General features: G+C 38.5%; 1 protein-coding gene across 4 annotated transcripts in view; it reads left to right on the top strand.

The window, feature by feature from the left end:
• LOC150104656 (ras-related protein Rab-32B-like) overlaps positions 1-16,336 on the top strand; it is a 178,561-nt gene that overhangs the window by 119,374 nt on the left and 42,851 nt on the right. For all 4 annotated transcript variants that reach the window (XM_090395850.1, XM_090395853.1, XM_090395852.1 and 1 more), the window contains one exon: positions 12,541-12,568. In XM_090395850.1, coding sequence (XP_090251976.1) covers positions 12,541-12,568 — 28 coding nt within the window. The remainder of the gene's footprint in view (positions 1-12,540; positions 12,569-16,336) is intronic.

The following is a 16,336-nucleotide window of genomic DNA, read 5'->3' on the forward strand; positions in this document are numbered from 1 at the left end:
TTTCCATATTTAATTTACCATCTTCACTGAATATCGTGCCTAAGTAGCTGAAATGTTTTACTTGTTCTATAGCTCCTCCATTCACAATGCAGCTGATATTTTCAAATTGCCAATGTGAAGAGGATGTCCTGGAGCATTGTCAAGCAGCAATAGAATTTTAAAAGGAATGTTTTTTTCAAGACAGTAGGCATGCGCTTCTGGAATAAAACAGTTTAAGAACCAGTCTTCAAATAAAATAATTGTCATCCAAGCCTTAAGATTACTCCTGTAGTACACCGGCAATTTATTCTTGTCAATGTTTTTCAAAGCTCTGGGGTTTTGTGAACAGTAAACAAGAAACGGTTTTAATTTAAAACCAGCAGCATTTCCTCCAAGAAGAAGCGTAATCCTCCTATCTTTAAATGCCTTAAAACCAGTTGTCAATGTAGCCTCTCTGTGAATGCAAGTTCGTTCTGGCATTCTTTTTCCAGAACAGTCCGGTTTCATCTACGTTAAAAATCTGCTCTAGCAATTATCCTTCATATCTCTTTCAGATTTTTCTTGAAAATTTTGGCACTTTCAAAATCGGAACTAGCAGGTCCCATTATTCGTATGTTATGTACGTTAAATCGGCTTTTGAATCGATAAAACCAACCTTTACTACCGTTAAATGTATGCTCGCCGTATTTATCTTCTTGTTGTTTCCTTAAATTGTCAAATGGGCTGTGTGCTTTTGTTTGAATCGTAAACAAACAGAGGAATATTCTTGTTGATTTGATCATCTATCCATATCATTAAAAGCTTCTCCATTTCATGAATTGGTCCTTCTCTTTTTTCATTAAAATTGTATATGAAATGAACACCTTCATTTCATAATAACTGCCCCCCTTTAGCTGCCTCCATTTTTCTCAATTTATCTTTTAAGATTGTTGAAACAGTTGAATGCGATAGTTTTTCTTCTCTTGCTATTTCACCGACTTTCTTTTCTTTGTCATATGCTTTAATCACCTTCATGTTAACATCTAAACTTAAAGCTTTCCTCACCTTTTTTATGTTGGAATTTTCATCAGTATTACTTCTCTTACTGGACATGATAGGGTTACGACGAGATACAAAAATAGCAACGAGAGAAAAACGAACACTTCGACTGCTGATTAGCAACTAACGTGCCAATGGCTGTGATAAGTTAGAAATGGATGAATCATAGCAGCAGTTATTGCTTATTGGTGATAGGCTTTGCTTGTCAACTAACGCCGACGCTGCAATGCATATACAAAAGCAATGTGATATACTGTATGTATGTATATGCTGGCGGCAAAGTTAAATTAGAGAATTTTTAATAATAATAATTTTGGCCATTATAAGTGCAAATCGTCATAAGTCGAGGACTACCTGTGTGTGTGTGTGTGTGTAAAAAATTGGATTTTGTTCCAGTTGCTGACTTTTCACTGTTTTCCCTAATTCCCTAAAACAAAACAAAAATAAAAAAATGTGGAGGATCTTGTTTTACTAATAAGTAGCACATCAACTGATATGGAATTTTATCATGTTATCTAGTATTTTGTTTTGGTTCAAACTACTACAGAATACAGTTTGTTTGACTAAATCACAAGTTGCCAGTTCATCCTTTTTGTTTACTATCCAGGTTAAGAGGGTGCACCATAAGAAGTTGAGAATGGGGCATTAGTGCCAATCAGAAACTCTGGTCATCGCTTTACATTCCTTAAAAGATTGTGGAGGTGTCTCTTTCCATTTATCTAGCTTTGATACTTAAGCAACATCTCTGCCTATAACGAAGCTCAGAATGTCTACAAAATTAACATAAATCAAGCCAAATCAGATTTAGAAAGAACTAGAAAGTCAAATGTTGCTTCATCCTCAAATTATGGTCATGATTTTTGGTTTAGTCACAGTCTCCGTCCTGTGACAGCTTTCTTGTATTACCAAAAGACAAAGTATGGCACCAGAAAATCAGCTTTGATGACCAAGAAAAATCTTTCTGCTGTACTTAATACATTCCATGTTCTTGCAGTGTCAAAAAATCAGGAAATTTCAAGTAACTTTTGGTATTTGGAAATACTGGAGGGAAAATTAGAGGGAAGAAGATCTCCTGATAGACCAGGAACTTCTTGGGTTGATGATGTAAAGAATGGATGGGTAAAAAGAGCTATTGCGAGATCAAAACAATGGCAGAGGATAGGACACTCTGGTGTACTATGATTGCTAACCTTCAAATTGGAGAGGCTACTTAAGATGAAATAATTATTATTATTATCACGGGCAACTCCAAGGAGTTGACAGTCATCGAGGGAGGCCTAACGTCATGTCAAGAGCAACTATTCGATATTCACACAGTATCTATCATACCTCGCCTTGAACTCATTCACAGTCATAGCACCCACAACAGACTCTGGCAACTTATTCCACTCATTCACCACTCTCCAAGTAAAAACCTAGTTCTAACACCCCTGCTAACCACGCTCTTGCCCAGCTTCCATGTATGGCCCCCTAGTCCTCCCACCACCAATCCTATTCTCAAAAATATCTTCTGGATTAATCCTATAGAAAGCCTTCAGTAATTTGAATGTCTCAGTCATATCACCCCTTTTCCACCTATCAACCAATTTTTGCAACCAACAAATCTTCAATCTGTTCTTTATAAGGCTCATTCTATAGACCTGCTATCATCTTGGTCACTCGTCTCTGGATCCTCTCCACCTCCTCCCCATCAAGAAGAAACCCTGGTGCCCATATCTGGGAACGGTAGTATAGATGGGGGTCTTATCAAGGCTTGATACAGAGGAACAATAACTTGTTTGTCTCTGCTTGTTAAAGTATTTTTCAGCAACCAAGTGATTTATGAGCTGATTTAGCCACTTTTGCGATGTGCCCCCTAAACTTCAACTCCCTATCCACCAACACTCCCAAATCCCTGGCCTCATCATTCTCCAGGAGTACGGTTCCACCAATGTGATATACTGCTGCTAATCTTTTCACCCCAAAATGCATAAATTTACACTTTGCCACATTAAATCAACATCCATTTTCCTTAGCCCAGTCCTCCAAACTATCCAAATCATCTTGCAAAATTTTGACATCCTGTGCACTCACTATTGCTCTACCCAACTTTGCATCATCAGCAAACAAGTGAACACTTCTTCTCAGATCCTTTCCTATATTGTTAATGAACAAATTGAAAAGCAGTGGTCTAAGAACAGAACCCAGCGGCACACCACTAGTCACAATTCATCTTTTGAATTCTACTCCTGAATAAACCACTCTCTGATATCTCTCCATCAACCACCCTCCTATCCATTTCACCAACCATATATCCATCCCCATATGCTGCAGTTTACCGATTAGAATTCCATGTGGTATCCCGTCAAAGGCCATAGCAAGGTCCAGTAGAATCATTGTAAACCCATTACCCTTATCCATTTCAGCCGTCACTGTGTTATAAAATGTGAGCAAGTTACAGAGGCATGATCTACCCTTCACAAAACCATGTTGTCCCGCATACAGTATCCCATTTTCATCTATCCAGTCCTGTATTCTTCTCTTGACTAATTTCTCCAAGACCTTGACAATGATGCCTGATATGCTAATCGGTCGGTAATTTACAACATCAGTCTTGGAACCTCCTTCATATAGTGGAACTATTTTCCCCTCTCTCCACCCCCTCGGAACTAACCCAGACTGGAGACTCAAACAAAATGGTCAAGGGTACTGACAATTCTTTAGCTGCTTCACGTACAACACGAGCTGGTATACCATCCAATCCCACAGATGTATTGACATTAAGGTTTTGCAATAGAGTACCTCCACTTCATTCACCACAATTCCCATATAATCTATTGGTTCATTCATTTCTGCAGTGTCACCACCTGGAAGATATATTCTTGCAAAATGCTTACTCAGTAATTCAACTATATCAGCTGAGTTGGTTACCTCCCTACCATCGGCATTCTTTAAAATCATTCTACCATATACATTTTTTCTTTTACTTGCAACATATCGAAAAAACTGTTTAGGATTCTCCTTAGCCTGCATGGCCAATGTTCTTTCATTATCCTTTTTTGCTTTTCTTACCACACTTGTTACCCTTCTGGCCTGCACGTCACCTTTCTCCTTAAATTTCCTCCATAGTTGTTTCTTTTTTTGCAGCTGAAGCTGAATGGTGTTATTCATCCATTTAACCCCTACTTGATTTATTATTCGGACTCTAGCTATACAGTCAGCCATTGCTTCATGCAAACACTTCTTTACCACCTCCCATGCACTATCAATTTCTAGCCCTTGCAGTTGTACATGCCATGGCACCGAACCAATCAATCTCCTAAGCTTGTCATACTTACCAGCCTGGTAATTCCATATGTACCCTGTCTTACTTGAAAATTCCACACATTTAGCCACCTCTCAGGTCAAGATCTTATGATCACTCTCACCAATTGGTGGCAACGTGGTCATATTCGTTACAGTCAAATTCTCAGATGCACTTACCAGGTCAAGCACTCTCTGACCCCTAGTATTTTCCATTACATGCTGTCGCAGATAGTTATCCCTTAATAGCCGCATAAAACCCAATTCCTTCCTCCCATGTGTCCTCTCCTCCTTCCAATCAGTGTTACCATAGTTGAAATCTCCCATAATAATTACCTTCCTTCCACTCATTTCTTCTATTTGCTTATGCATACTATCTCCACCATCTATTCCATCACCTGGTCTATAGCAGCACCCAACTGTATATTTAGTTCTGCTAATTTCAATCTCACACCAAATAGCCTCAAATGTGCTCTTTTCTCTATCCTGCAGTTCCACTTCTATTCTTCTTGGCTGTAGCTCTTCAGCTATCATCATTAACACTCCATCCCCCATTTTATTCTCCCTGTCACTCCTGAACACACCATACCCCTCACATTCAATCCCACTGGCTGTATCATCTTCTGTCAGCCATGTTTCACTAATGCCAATAACTTGTGGTCTGGAAGTGCCAACCAAGGCCAAAAATTCTTCCTTCTTGTTTTCCTAATACTTCTGGCAGTGTTGTATACATGAATTGAAGAAGCCGATTTGTCCCATCCCTATTTTGATGCCTTATACTAACTATCCCATTCTGATTCGTGGTCATTCCCACTCGCTTGGACATATTACACACATTCACACACACACTCAACTGTTCCCTAAAATTTGCAGATCTACTCCCCCCCCCCTTAATAACTCTAGTTTCCCTGGTTCTGTAACTTCACTTCCACCACATTCGACAACACCTTTTCAAGTCTCCACACACCAAATCCATTCAAATGTAATCCATCCATTTTGTACAAATCCTTTCGCCCATCAAACTCATTCCACACATCCACAAATTCCACACCACTCATCAAACATAAATTCACGCATAAAGTCATTAGCAATTACAAATTGATCAATAGACAGTCCGTATTTGCAATTATATCGGACTCAAACATTTAACACATTCCCAAACTACAGAAGTCTCAGAAGCAAAATTTTAATGCTACCAGAACACAATTTTGCCTTATTACCTAGAAGGAAATACAGTGACTTACTTTCCCTAACTTTTGATAACATTGTACTTGCTAACAAGATAATTTTTTCTTCTTATGCTGACTTTCACATCTAACCTCCAGAATGATTGGTATTCTTTTTCTTTCTAAATATCACTTCTCTTCTGCTCCACATCCAATCTTAGAATATTGCTCTCACATCTGGGGTGGTAAAGCAGAAACCTCTTTCAGAATTATTATGATTACAGCTATTTTGCCTGCTTCAGTTTAGGAGTACCCCTGTTTAAATGTCATTGGCTATTTACTCATGGATTCTTAGGGCATTATGAGTGTAGATGTACTAAAAAGTATATGTAGCCTAAGGAATAGAAAATTGCACATACCTTTTTCTGGGTGTTGTGGCTTTTCCTCAGTCTGCGATGTCGAAAACTGCAGAGTGTGTGTGTGTGCAAACTGCCTACCCCCCCCCCCCCCCCCACACACACACTCTGCAGTTTTCGACATCGCAGACTGAGGAAAAGCCACAACACCCAGAAAAAGGTATGTGCAATTTTCTATTCCTTAGGCTACATATACTTTTTAGTACATCTACACTCATAATGCCCTAAGAATCCATGAGTAAATAGCCAATGACATTTAAACAGGGGTACTCCTAAACTGAAGCAGGCAAAATAGCTGTAATCATAATAGTTTATAAAGAGGAGTGTATATTATTTCTGGGAGTTTTCCCAGAAATAATATACACTCTTTCAGAATGCTGAATTATATCCAGAAAAGAGTTATTCACTTATTAAATGATCCTTCACTCCTCATCCTCACTCACTTTCTCATGGATGTTGCTCCACTGGACATAACCATTCCATCAATTCCCTGTAATCATGTACGAACACATGGTAATTTCGGACTGACACAATATTCAGCTCAAAATTCCCTACATCAACTTCTCTTCCTTCGTTCCACATGTGCCTTAGTCCTTTGAAACAGTCTTTCCAATACCAACAACCTCCAGCTCTTCAAGAAACACGTTGATTCATTTTTTTTCCCTCTCTTTAATCATTTGCCCACAGATGGCAATGTTGTGTTATAGGTCTTGAGGCTGCTTGTGTGCAGAGTTGATATATATATTTAAAAAAGAAAAAAAATGGATAGGGTTGTATCAGTTTTTCTGGCAAAAGATAACTTACTGTTATATTATTAACTTCGATATTCATTCGTTATTTACAAATATTCCATTAGCGCAATCCTTCAGTTACTAGCAAAAGACTTTTCTTATGATATATTAAAGATCTTTGATTTTTTGTTATGCTTGGATAGTTTAATTGCAAAAACAAAATCTATATACAAATAGAGGGCACAGGAATGGGGGGGGGGTGCCCTCATTTCATGTAACTTGGTCAGTTATAGTTTTGAATGTCTGGAAGACTGTTCTCCTCCATACATCTTCAGCCTTGATTTTGGGTATAGATAGTATGCCAATGATATAGTTGATATTGGTCGCTAGAGGGCCAGATGGTCGGTCGTATTTTCAGGGAGCTCCCGAAAGCTAAGTACAATTTTGAATGAAAATTGGAATATAGGTTAAAATCGTAACGTAATATTGTCTAATTTTGGTAGCTTGTTGTATCTGGTGTGAATTCTGTTATTTAATTCAGTATTTAACGATACGTTTCATAGATTTGAATATGGCGCCAATGCGACGTAAGATAATGGCGTCCAAAAATACGATGCCATTGTTCAAAAACTATAATGTGAAAGAATTTGTCCAATGCGATGTGTGTGTGGAATATATGCATTCCCGAATGAGGCTGTAGTTTGGATTGAAAGTGATAGTTGTGGGAGAATGTGCAGAAAGTGTAAGCAAAGTGAGGAGTTGAAGTATGTGTCAGGTTGCGAGACAGTTATGGTTGAAGAAAGCCAGAATGAGAGTGAAAATAGTGGCTTGATTGGGAATTGTGATGTACAAGATGGCAATGTGAGCGCTGATCTAAGAAAGAGTGAGAGCAACTATACAGAAAGAGAAAATGGTTTGAATGATAAAAAAAAATGAGGAATTATTTGTAGGAAGTGAGATTGCTAGGTTTCATCTCAGTGATACAAAATGCGCAGCGCCAATTAGAGCACCTGCAAAACACTTTCCAGAGTGATTCGGCTAACGTAAATAAAGAGTGGGAGAGTTTCTGAAATGAAGGAAAGAGTGTTGTATGGTGACTCGTTATTAAGAGGAGTGATAGATGGGAATGTAACTAAATCGTACTTACAGGGTGCGAAATTTAAGGATGTAAGTGAGAGTATTAGAGTGCAAAAACAGAGGGTGAAAGAATTAATAATTGTGGCGGGTATGAATGAATTGAAAGGTGATAAATTTTTTATGAGAGAGGACTTGAAAGTATTGTTAAAGGTAGCGAAAGAAAAGAGTGACAGAGTTAAAATGGTGTGTCTGATAATGCGGTATGACAGAGAGGAGTTTAGAAGGAGGGCCATAATCGCACACGACATTATGCGCAGGTTATGCAGACGGTGTGATGTGGATGTGTGGAATGAGTTTGATGGGCGAAAGGACTTATACAAGATGGGTGGCCTGCATTTGAATGGACTTGGTGTGCAGAGACTGGAAAAAGTGTTGCTGAATGAAGTGAAAATGGATGTGCAGAACCAGGGAAACTAGAACTACCGGGGGGGGGGGGGAATATGCAAACTTCAGTGAGACAGTTGAGTGTAAAAATGAATATAATGTAACCGAGCCAGCACTAAGGACAAAAAATGGGAATGGGACATTTAGAATAACGCATTAAGATAGGGGGTGGGACAAAGGGATCACTGCATTTCATGTATAATAATGCCAGGAGTATTAGGAACAAGAAGGAAGAATTTTTGGCCTTGATTGGCTCTTCCTGGCCACAGGTTATTGGCATTAGTGAAACATGGCTGATGGAAGATTATATAGTTAGTGGGATAGAATGTGTAGGTTATAGTGTGTTTAGGAGGGACAGAGAGAATAAAATGGGGGGAGGGGTGTTATTGATGATAGCTGATGAACTGCAGCCAAGGAGAATTGAAGTTGTATTGCAGGATAGTGAAAGGAGCTCATTTGAGGCTATTTGGTGTGAGATTGAAACTGGCAGAATAAAATATACAGTTGGATGCTGCTAAAGACCAGGTGATGGAATAGATGGTGGAGATAGTATGCATAAACAAATTGATGAAATGAGTGGGAGGAGGGTAATTATTATGGGGGATTTCAACTATGGTAACATTGATTGGAAGGAGGAAAGGACACATGTGAGGAAGGAAATGGATTTTATTCAATTATTAAGGGATAACTATCTGAGACAGCATGTAATTGAAAATACTAGGGGTGTGAGAGTGCTTGACCTGGTAATAGCATCTCACAATTTGACTGTAATGAATATGCCCATATTGCCACCTATTGGTGAGAGTGATCATAAGGTCTTGACCTGGGAGGTGACTAAAGGTGTGGAATTTTTGACTAAGACAGGGTATATGTGGAATTACCGTGCTGGCAAGTTTGACAAGCTTAAGAGATTGCTTGGATCAGTGCCATGGCATGTACAACTGCAAGGGCTGTACGTCGATAGTGCATGGGAAGTAGTCAAGGAGCATTTACAGGAGGTTATGGCTGATTGTATACTTAAGGTCCGAATAGTAAAACAAGTAGGGGTTAAATGGATGAATAACACCATTAAGCTTAAAAAAAGAAACAACTGTGGAGGGAATTTAAAGAAAGGGTGACCTGCACGCACACAAACGGTATAAAGTGCAGGCCAGAAGGGTAACGAGTGTGGTAAAAACAGCATAAACTGATTATGAAAGGAAACTAACTATGCAAGCAAAAGAGAATCCCAAACAGTTCTTTCAGTATGCTGCAAGCAAGAAAAAAACTGTACATGGCAAAATGATTTTAAGGAATGACGATGATAAGGTGGTCACTGAACCAGTCGATATAGTGTAGTTACTGAGCGAGCGCGCACTTTGCAAAAGTATATCATCCAGGTGGTGACACTGAAAAAATAAAGGAACCATTAGTTTATACGGGAATTGTGATGAATGAAGTGGAGGTGAATAGTCTATTACAGAACCTTAATGTGAATACATCTATGGGATTGGATGGTATACCGGCACGGGTCTTGCATGAAACGGCTAAGGAATTATCAGTGCCCTTGACCATGTTGTTTAATCTGAGTCTCAGGTCTGGTTAGTCCCAAAGGCGTGAAAAGAAGGGGAAATAGTTTCACTGCATAAAGGAGGATCCAAGACTATGGTGGCAAATTACCTACCGATCAGCATATCAGGAGTCATTGTCAAGGTCTTGGAGAAAGTAGTTAAGGGAAAAATACAGGAATGGATTGATGAAAATGAGATACTGTACAGGGGACAGCATGGCTTTGTGAAGGGTAGATCATGCCTCAGTAACTTGCTCAAGTTTTATAACAAGTTGACAGCAGAACTGGATAAGGGAAATGGGTTTACGGTGATACTGCTGGACCTGGCAAAAGCGTTTGACAGGATACCACATGGAATTCTAATCCATAAGCTACAACATATGGGAATGGATATAGGGGTTGGTGAGATGGAATGGTGGGTGGTTGATGGAGAGATATCAAATAGTAGTTTATTCAGGAGTGGAGTCCAAACGACGGCCTGTGACTAGTGGTGTGCTGCAGGGTTCTGTTCTTGGACCACTCCTGTTTAATCTGTTCATTAACGATATAGGGAAGGATCTAAGTGGAACAGTTCATTTGTTCGTTGATGATGCAAAGTTGGGTAGGGCGATAGTGAATGCAGAAGATGTCAAAGTCTTGCAGGATGACTTAGATAGATTGGAGTTCTGGGCTAAGGAGAATGGATGTCAATTTAATGTGACAGAGTGTAAGGTTATGCATTTTGGGGTGAAAAGGTTAGCAGCAGTATACCACATTGGTGGAACTGTACTCCAAGAGATTGATGAGGCCAGGAACTTGGGAGTGTTGGTGGATAGGGAGATGAAGTTTAGGGGGCACATTGCAAAAGTTGCTAAAACAGCTCATCAACTCACTTGGTTGTTGAAAAATACCTTGACGAGCAGGGACAAGCAATTTATTATACCTCTGTACTGAGCCCTGATAAGACCTCATCTCGACTACTGTGCCCATATTTGGTCACCTCGGTTTCTTCTTGATGGGGAGGAGGTGGAAAGAATCCAGAGGCGAGTGACTAGCAGGTCAATGGAATGAACCATATGAGAACAGGTTGAAGATTTGTGGGTTGCAGAAACTAGTTGATAGGCGGAAAAGGAGAGATATGATTGAGACATTCAAATTGCTAAAAGGATTCTATAAGATTAATTCAGAGGATATTTTTGAGATCAGGACTGGTGGTGGGAGAACTAGGGGGGACACCTATGGAAGCTGGGCAAGAGTGTAGTTAGCAGGGGTGTTAGAGCTGGGTTCTTTACTATTAGAGTGGTAAATGAGTGGAATAAGCTGCCGGAGTCTGTTGTGGGTGCTATGACAGTGAGCGAGTTCAAGGCAAGGTATGATAGATACTGTGAGAATGTCGTATGGTTGTGTGGACATGATGTTTAGGGCCTCCCTCAATGAGTCTAAGGACTCCCTGGAGTAGCCCGAAATAATAATAATAATATTTATATTATTAAACTGTTATTGTGTTTGCAGGTGTTGAAGTTATAAAAATATCCCCAGATATGGCCCTGAAGTTGAGTTTCGAGAAATATACATACATTCTTTTTATATCAGTGTAATTGCTTCTGTGATGTAATTTTTTGAGTTAGTGTCAACAGCCAATATATTCACCTTTAATATTTTAGAAAAAATAACTCAAGTTTCTTGTTGTTGTTATTATTATTATTATGATTATCCCAAGACCTCATGAAGTCAAAGACTCATCTGGGATGTCTTTTTATCACACTCACAGCTCGTCATATCATGTCTTAAACACACCCAAACTCCTTGCAGACTCCACACTCTCAGGCAAGGCATTCCAATCATTTATAACTCTGCACAAAAAAAAAAAAAACCTACTTTTCACTCCCCTACTCATACCCTCTTTATACAGTTTCCAGGGATGACCTCTGGTTCTCCCCCGATCTCCCACTATTTTCTGTAGAACTTCTCCAGCATTGATCCTATAACAACCCCGTACTAACTTGTAGGTCTCGATCATATCTCTCATCTTCCTCCTGCCCACCAGACTTTGCAAATTACATCTTCTCAATCTTTCCTCATACTCGACATTCCAGAGATTAGAAACTATCTTAGTCAGTCGTCTTTGGACCCTTTCCAACATCTCTTCGTCCTTCTGAAAACCAGTGACCAAATCTGGGCATAATAGTCCATGTGTGGCTTAATCAAAGCCTTATAACAATGGAACAAGAATCTCCCCATTTGTGTGTGTGTGAGGGAGATCTTTGTATATAGTATTTCCATCCTCATTGCTGGTTATAGTTATTGCTGAATAAACCTTTACACTTATGCCAAAGTTTACTGGATATGGCCTCTAGTTATATCATTAAACTATTATTGTGTTTTCTCCATCTATTCAAGTTATTAAAATATCTCCATGTGTCACCAAAGTTGAGATTCAATAAAAGTGTGTTAAGGAGTTGGGGATGTCTTCCTTCCCTTGTCCTCAATCACCTGGTGGTTAAGTTTTTACAGCTCACAGATATTATTAGCTTCAACGTGCATTCATTCCTTATTTACATTTTTCCATTTAGTGGTAGAATATCCTGGCTGTCAGCTTGCTTTGAAAATTCTGCATGTATGAATCATCACTTCCTGCCTACTACATTATGAATAATAAACATGAGAAACTATTGTGCATGTGTAAACATTTATAGTACACTAGTATCAGTTGATTGTAGTGACTTAACACTGGTTGCTGCAGATTCCCTTATACTGATTAGTTGAACCACAACTACTGTATATAATGTATAGAAAAAAGATGCTGTGGTCTTCCATAATTGAGATCACCTGAAAGCTAGAGAAAGATAAGCTATTACATTATGTTTTTTGTTTTTCAGGCCAGCAACATTGGAATCTGTCCTTAAGGTATGTGTTAAGTTTTCAATTGCATTTCTTTACATTGGTGAAGGGAGTGAAAAAAAAAAAAAAATGGCTATACAATAAACACTAATTTGGCCTTTTTTTTTTATAAAAAATTTCTTATACTGTATGTATTTTCCCCTCCCTTTCATTTAGTAGATAGATTTGAACTATGCCCAGGCCATGGGGTGGGGGGACATGATTGTAAAAATGATTTGTTTGAATGTTCTTAGAATGGTGTGAGGAGAGAAAGAAGAGTTATAAGGAGTAAAATGTCCATGAGAACTTCTGTTAAACAAATTGAATCACACATTTAAAACAGAGTGTAATTTGGTTGCATATCAAGCCTGTTAAACTAGCACCATGGTCATATAAAAGTCAGTACAGGCATACCTTGGTCATATGACATGTTTGGTTTCAGACCACTATTGTATGACAAATTACTGTTTTAATTTGTTGATGTACATAATGCTATTTATGTCAGATACACAAATGAAAAAATTATTCTGAATAGCTTGGCCAAAGGAACATGCCATCCAGTTTTGTCATTAATCTACACCATTAAAAGTTTTTATTTCAGCAATAAGATTGATATTTATCAACTAGTATAGCAATTTCACTTCATTTTACTACTGCTGTTACTTTTGTAACAAGAGTAGTGCAAGATAAGATTAGCCTTCAGTCTCTCTCTCTCTGTGTTCGATACACAGTCGTCTCTAAATTTAATCAATTTAAACTTAGTTGCTAATGTGTAATAGATTTATGTGCCTTTTCACTCGAGGCAACAGCAGCCTTACTTTGAATTTTATCTGCCATTATTAACAACAATAAAATAAAATAATACACAGTTTATAATTCACAGCAAAATACTAAAATGCAGATGTAGCGAGCAATGACATTCTAAACAAGCAGTTCACAAAAACTGTATATCAGTTTCCATGGGAGTGTCACAGAAATGGGCACTTATAATAATTGGAAAGTGTCATATGAGCAGATCATCATAAGATGGGGTATTACTGTATATCTGATTTTCATTTCTAAGATCTGTTTACAAGACAGTTTTTTTTCCTTTCATTATATAATTAAGATATTATGGTTATAGTGTATTTTTTAATACACTATAACCATATAATAATGGGGTGTTTAAGGGTCAAAGCTGTATAACTGAGAGGAGACTTCCACATAGCCTTTAAAGGAATGCGGAGAACCGAACCAGGGCTTCTGACCTAATGTCCAGCACTCACCTTCTCGTGGTGCACCCTGTTGGGTATCTATTTGGATACTGAACGAACGAGGATGGGCTGGCAATTTGGGATTTAGCCGACCAAATTGTATTCTTATTGGTTAAACCAAAATAAAAAATGATGGTACAACATGACAAAATTTCATTCTGGGTGAGGCATTGCCCGGTTAAACAAGGCCCCCGTTGTTTTCGCCAGGGAACCAGGGCAAACAGCGAAAAGTCAGCTACTGGAACAAATCTGAAAACAAACCCTAATTCAACATCACCAGAGTTAAAGATCAGTACTATCAACATAAGAAGCCTGAATGGCAAAGAAATGGAGCTAGCTGAGGAATTAGATAAGTACCAGATCGACATAATAGGGGTGACTGAAACAAAAAAAGACCAAAACTGGTGAGATCTTTCTGAGCAATAAATACAAAATGTTATATTCAGGCAATGACAAGGAAAAGGAGGAGTAGCCATAGTATTCAACACAAAATACGAGGCTAATCTTGAATGGCAGGCAGTCTCAAGTAGAGTAATGTGGGCAAATATGAGAATGGGGAACTGGACAATGAGACTTATTTGTGCCTATGGTCCCACAGAAGGTTCTACTAAGGTAGAAGTGGAGGAATTTTTTGAGGCTTTAGAAAAAGCAACTGACACAATGAAAAAGGAAAAGTTGGTCCTTGTTGGGGATCTAAATAGCAGAGTAGGAAATGATTGCGAGACATACAAAAATATTTTGGGAAAATTTGGAGAAAAGAGCAAAGTTAATAATAATGGCAAATATCTGTTGGATTTCTGCTCAGGACATGGACTGGTTATTGCTAACACCATGTTCCAACATAAAAATGTGCACAAATTCACATGGAGAGAAGAGGCAAGGAATAAGAAAAGTCTCATTGACTATGTTATTGTTGATAGTGATGTTTTCTCCCTGGTGCAGGACACCAGAGTGTACAGAGGATTTGAAATCGGAAGTGATCACTATTTAGTCTTGAGCAGGATAAAATTGAATTTCATATTGAAAAGAATAACATGTAAGAAAGTTTTAAAGCGATTAAAAGTTGAGCAGCTCTCAGATGTGAACTGTAGACTAAAATACACAAACATTATTGAAGAAAAAATGAAAGAGTTTGAGAACAGGAACAAAACCTTCTAGATTCAGTGGCAAACCTTGAAGAAAATCGCCCTAATTGATTCAGCTAGAGAGGCGTGTGGTGAGGTTGTCTGCAAGGATAGAAAAATCAGACCTCCATGGTGGACACAGGAAGTAAAAGAGGCAGTGAAGGAAAAGAAGAAAGCATATCAAAAGTTCCTGTCAAATAAGTCAGCTAGTGCTCTTAGAAAATAGAGACAAATGCAAGAATGCTAAACACTGTAAAACTAGCTAAACAAAAGTCATGGGAAGGCTTTGGCAAGAATATAGAAAATAAATATCAAGAAGGTGGCAAAATATTCTGGAGGTTGTTGAAGATGCTTAGGAATAGAGGAAAGAGTGTTGTAAAAGGAATTAGAGATGATAAAGGTGACATGAAAACGGGAGTAAAAGATATCCTTGACGTATGGAGTAATTACTTTGAAAAACTGCTAAATGAAACAAGCAGTGATGATAGCACAGTGGTAAAAAAACACTGACCAGGCATGCAGTCAGGAATACATATCCATACTTGAAGTAGAAAAAGCCATCAAAGGCTTGAAATGTGGAAAGGCAGCAGGAGTAGATGACATTCGACCAGAAATGCTGAAGTATGGTGGTATAAGAGTCTTACAGTGGCTGCACTGCATAGTTCAGAAAGTCTGGACAGAGGGACAAATTCCCAATGATTGGAGTAAAGCTCTCATAGTACCCATATATTCTTCTTCTTCTTATTGTGCTATCTTCTATCGAAGGTCAGCGACCATCTTGGCGAACAAACTGCGCTCTTGTGCTAATCTGAGCAGTTGTGCACTGCTCTTTGCTGTCCACGTCTTGATGTTGTCAAACCATGATATTCTTTTTCTTCCTCTAGTTCCTTTGCCACCAATTCTTCCTATCAAAATAGTTTGTAGAAGTTGGTATTTGCTGTTTCTCATGATGTGGCCAAGATATGTTTTTCGTTTCTTGATTATTTGTACAAGATGTTTAGCTTTGCCAATGGATTTTAAGAAATCTTCATTGGTAATTTTTTCTGTCCATGATAACTTTAGCATTCTTCTGTATAGCCACATCTCAAAGGCTTCGATTTTCTTGATGGTTGTCGCCTTCAATGTCCATGTTTCAACTCCATAGAGCAGAATAGACCACACGTAGCATTTCAGCATTCAGCATCTTACTTCCATGTTTAGGTCTTTATTGCAGAATAGTGTTCTCATTTTCATGAAGGACTGCCGTGCAACTTCAATCCTTGTCTTTATATCTATTTCTGGATCCCACCGTTCATTATGCCGGCAACCAAGATATTTATATCTTGACACTTGATCAATATTTTTCCCATTGAGTGTCATTTTCATTGATGAGGCTGGATGTTTGCTGATGATCATGTATTTTGTCTTGTTGATGTTTA

The sequence above is a fragment of the Typopeltis vanoorti genome, chromosome 7 (assembly GCF_054136105.1).
Source record: "Typopeltis vanoorti isolate ZY-2024b chromosome 7, IOZ_Tvanoo_1.0, whole genome shotgun sequence".
In the NCBI taxonomy this organism is placed as follows: Eukaryota; Metazoa; Arthropoda; class Arachnida; order Uropygi; family Thelyphonidae; genus Typopeltis; species Typopeltis vanoorti.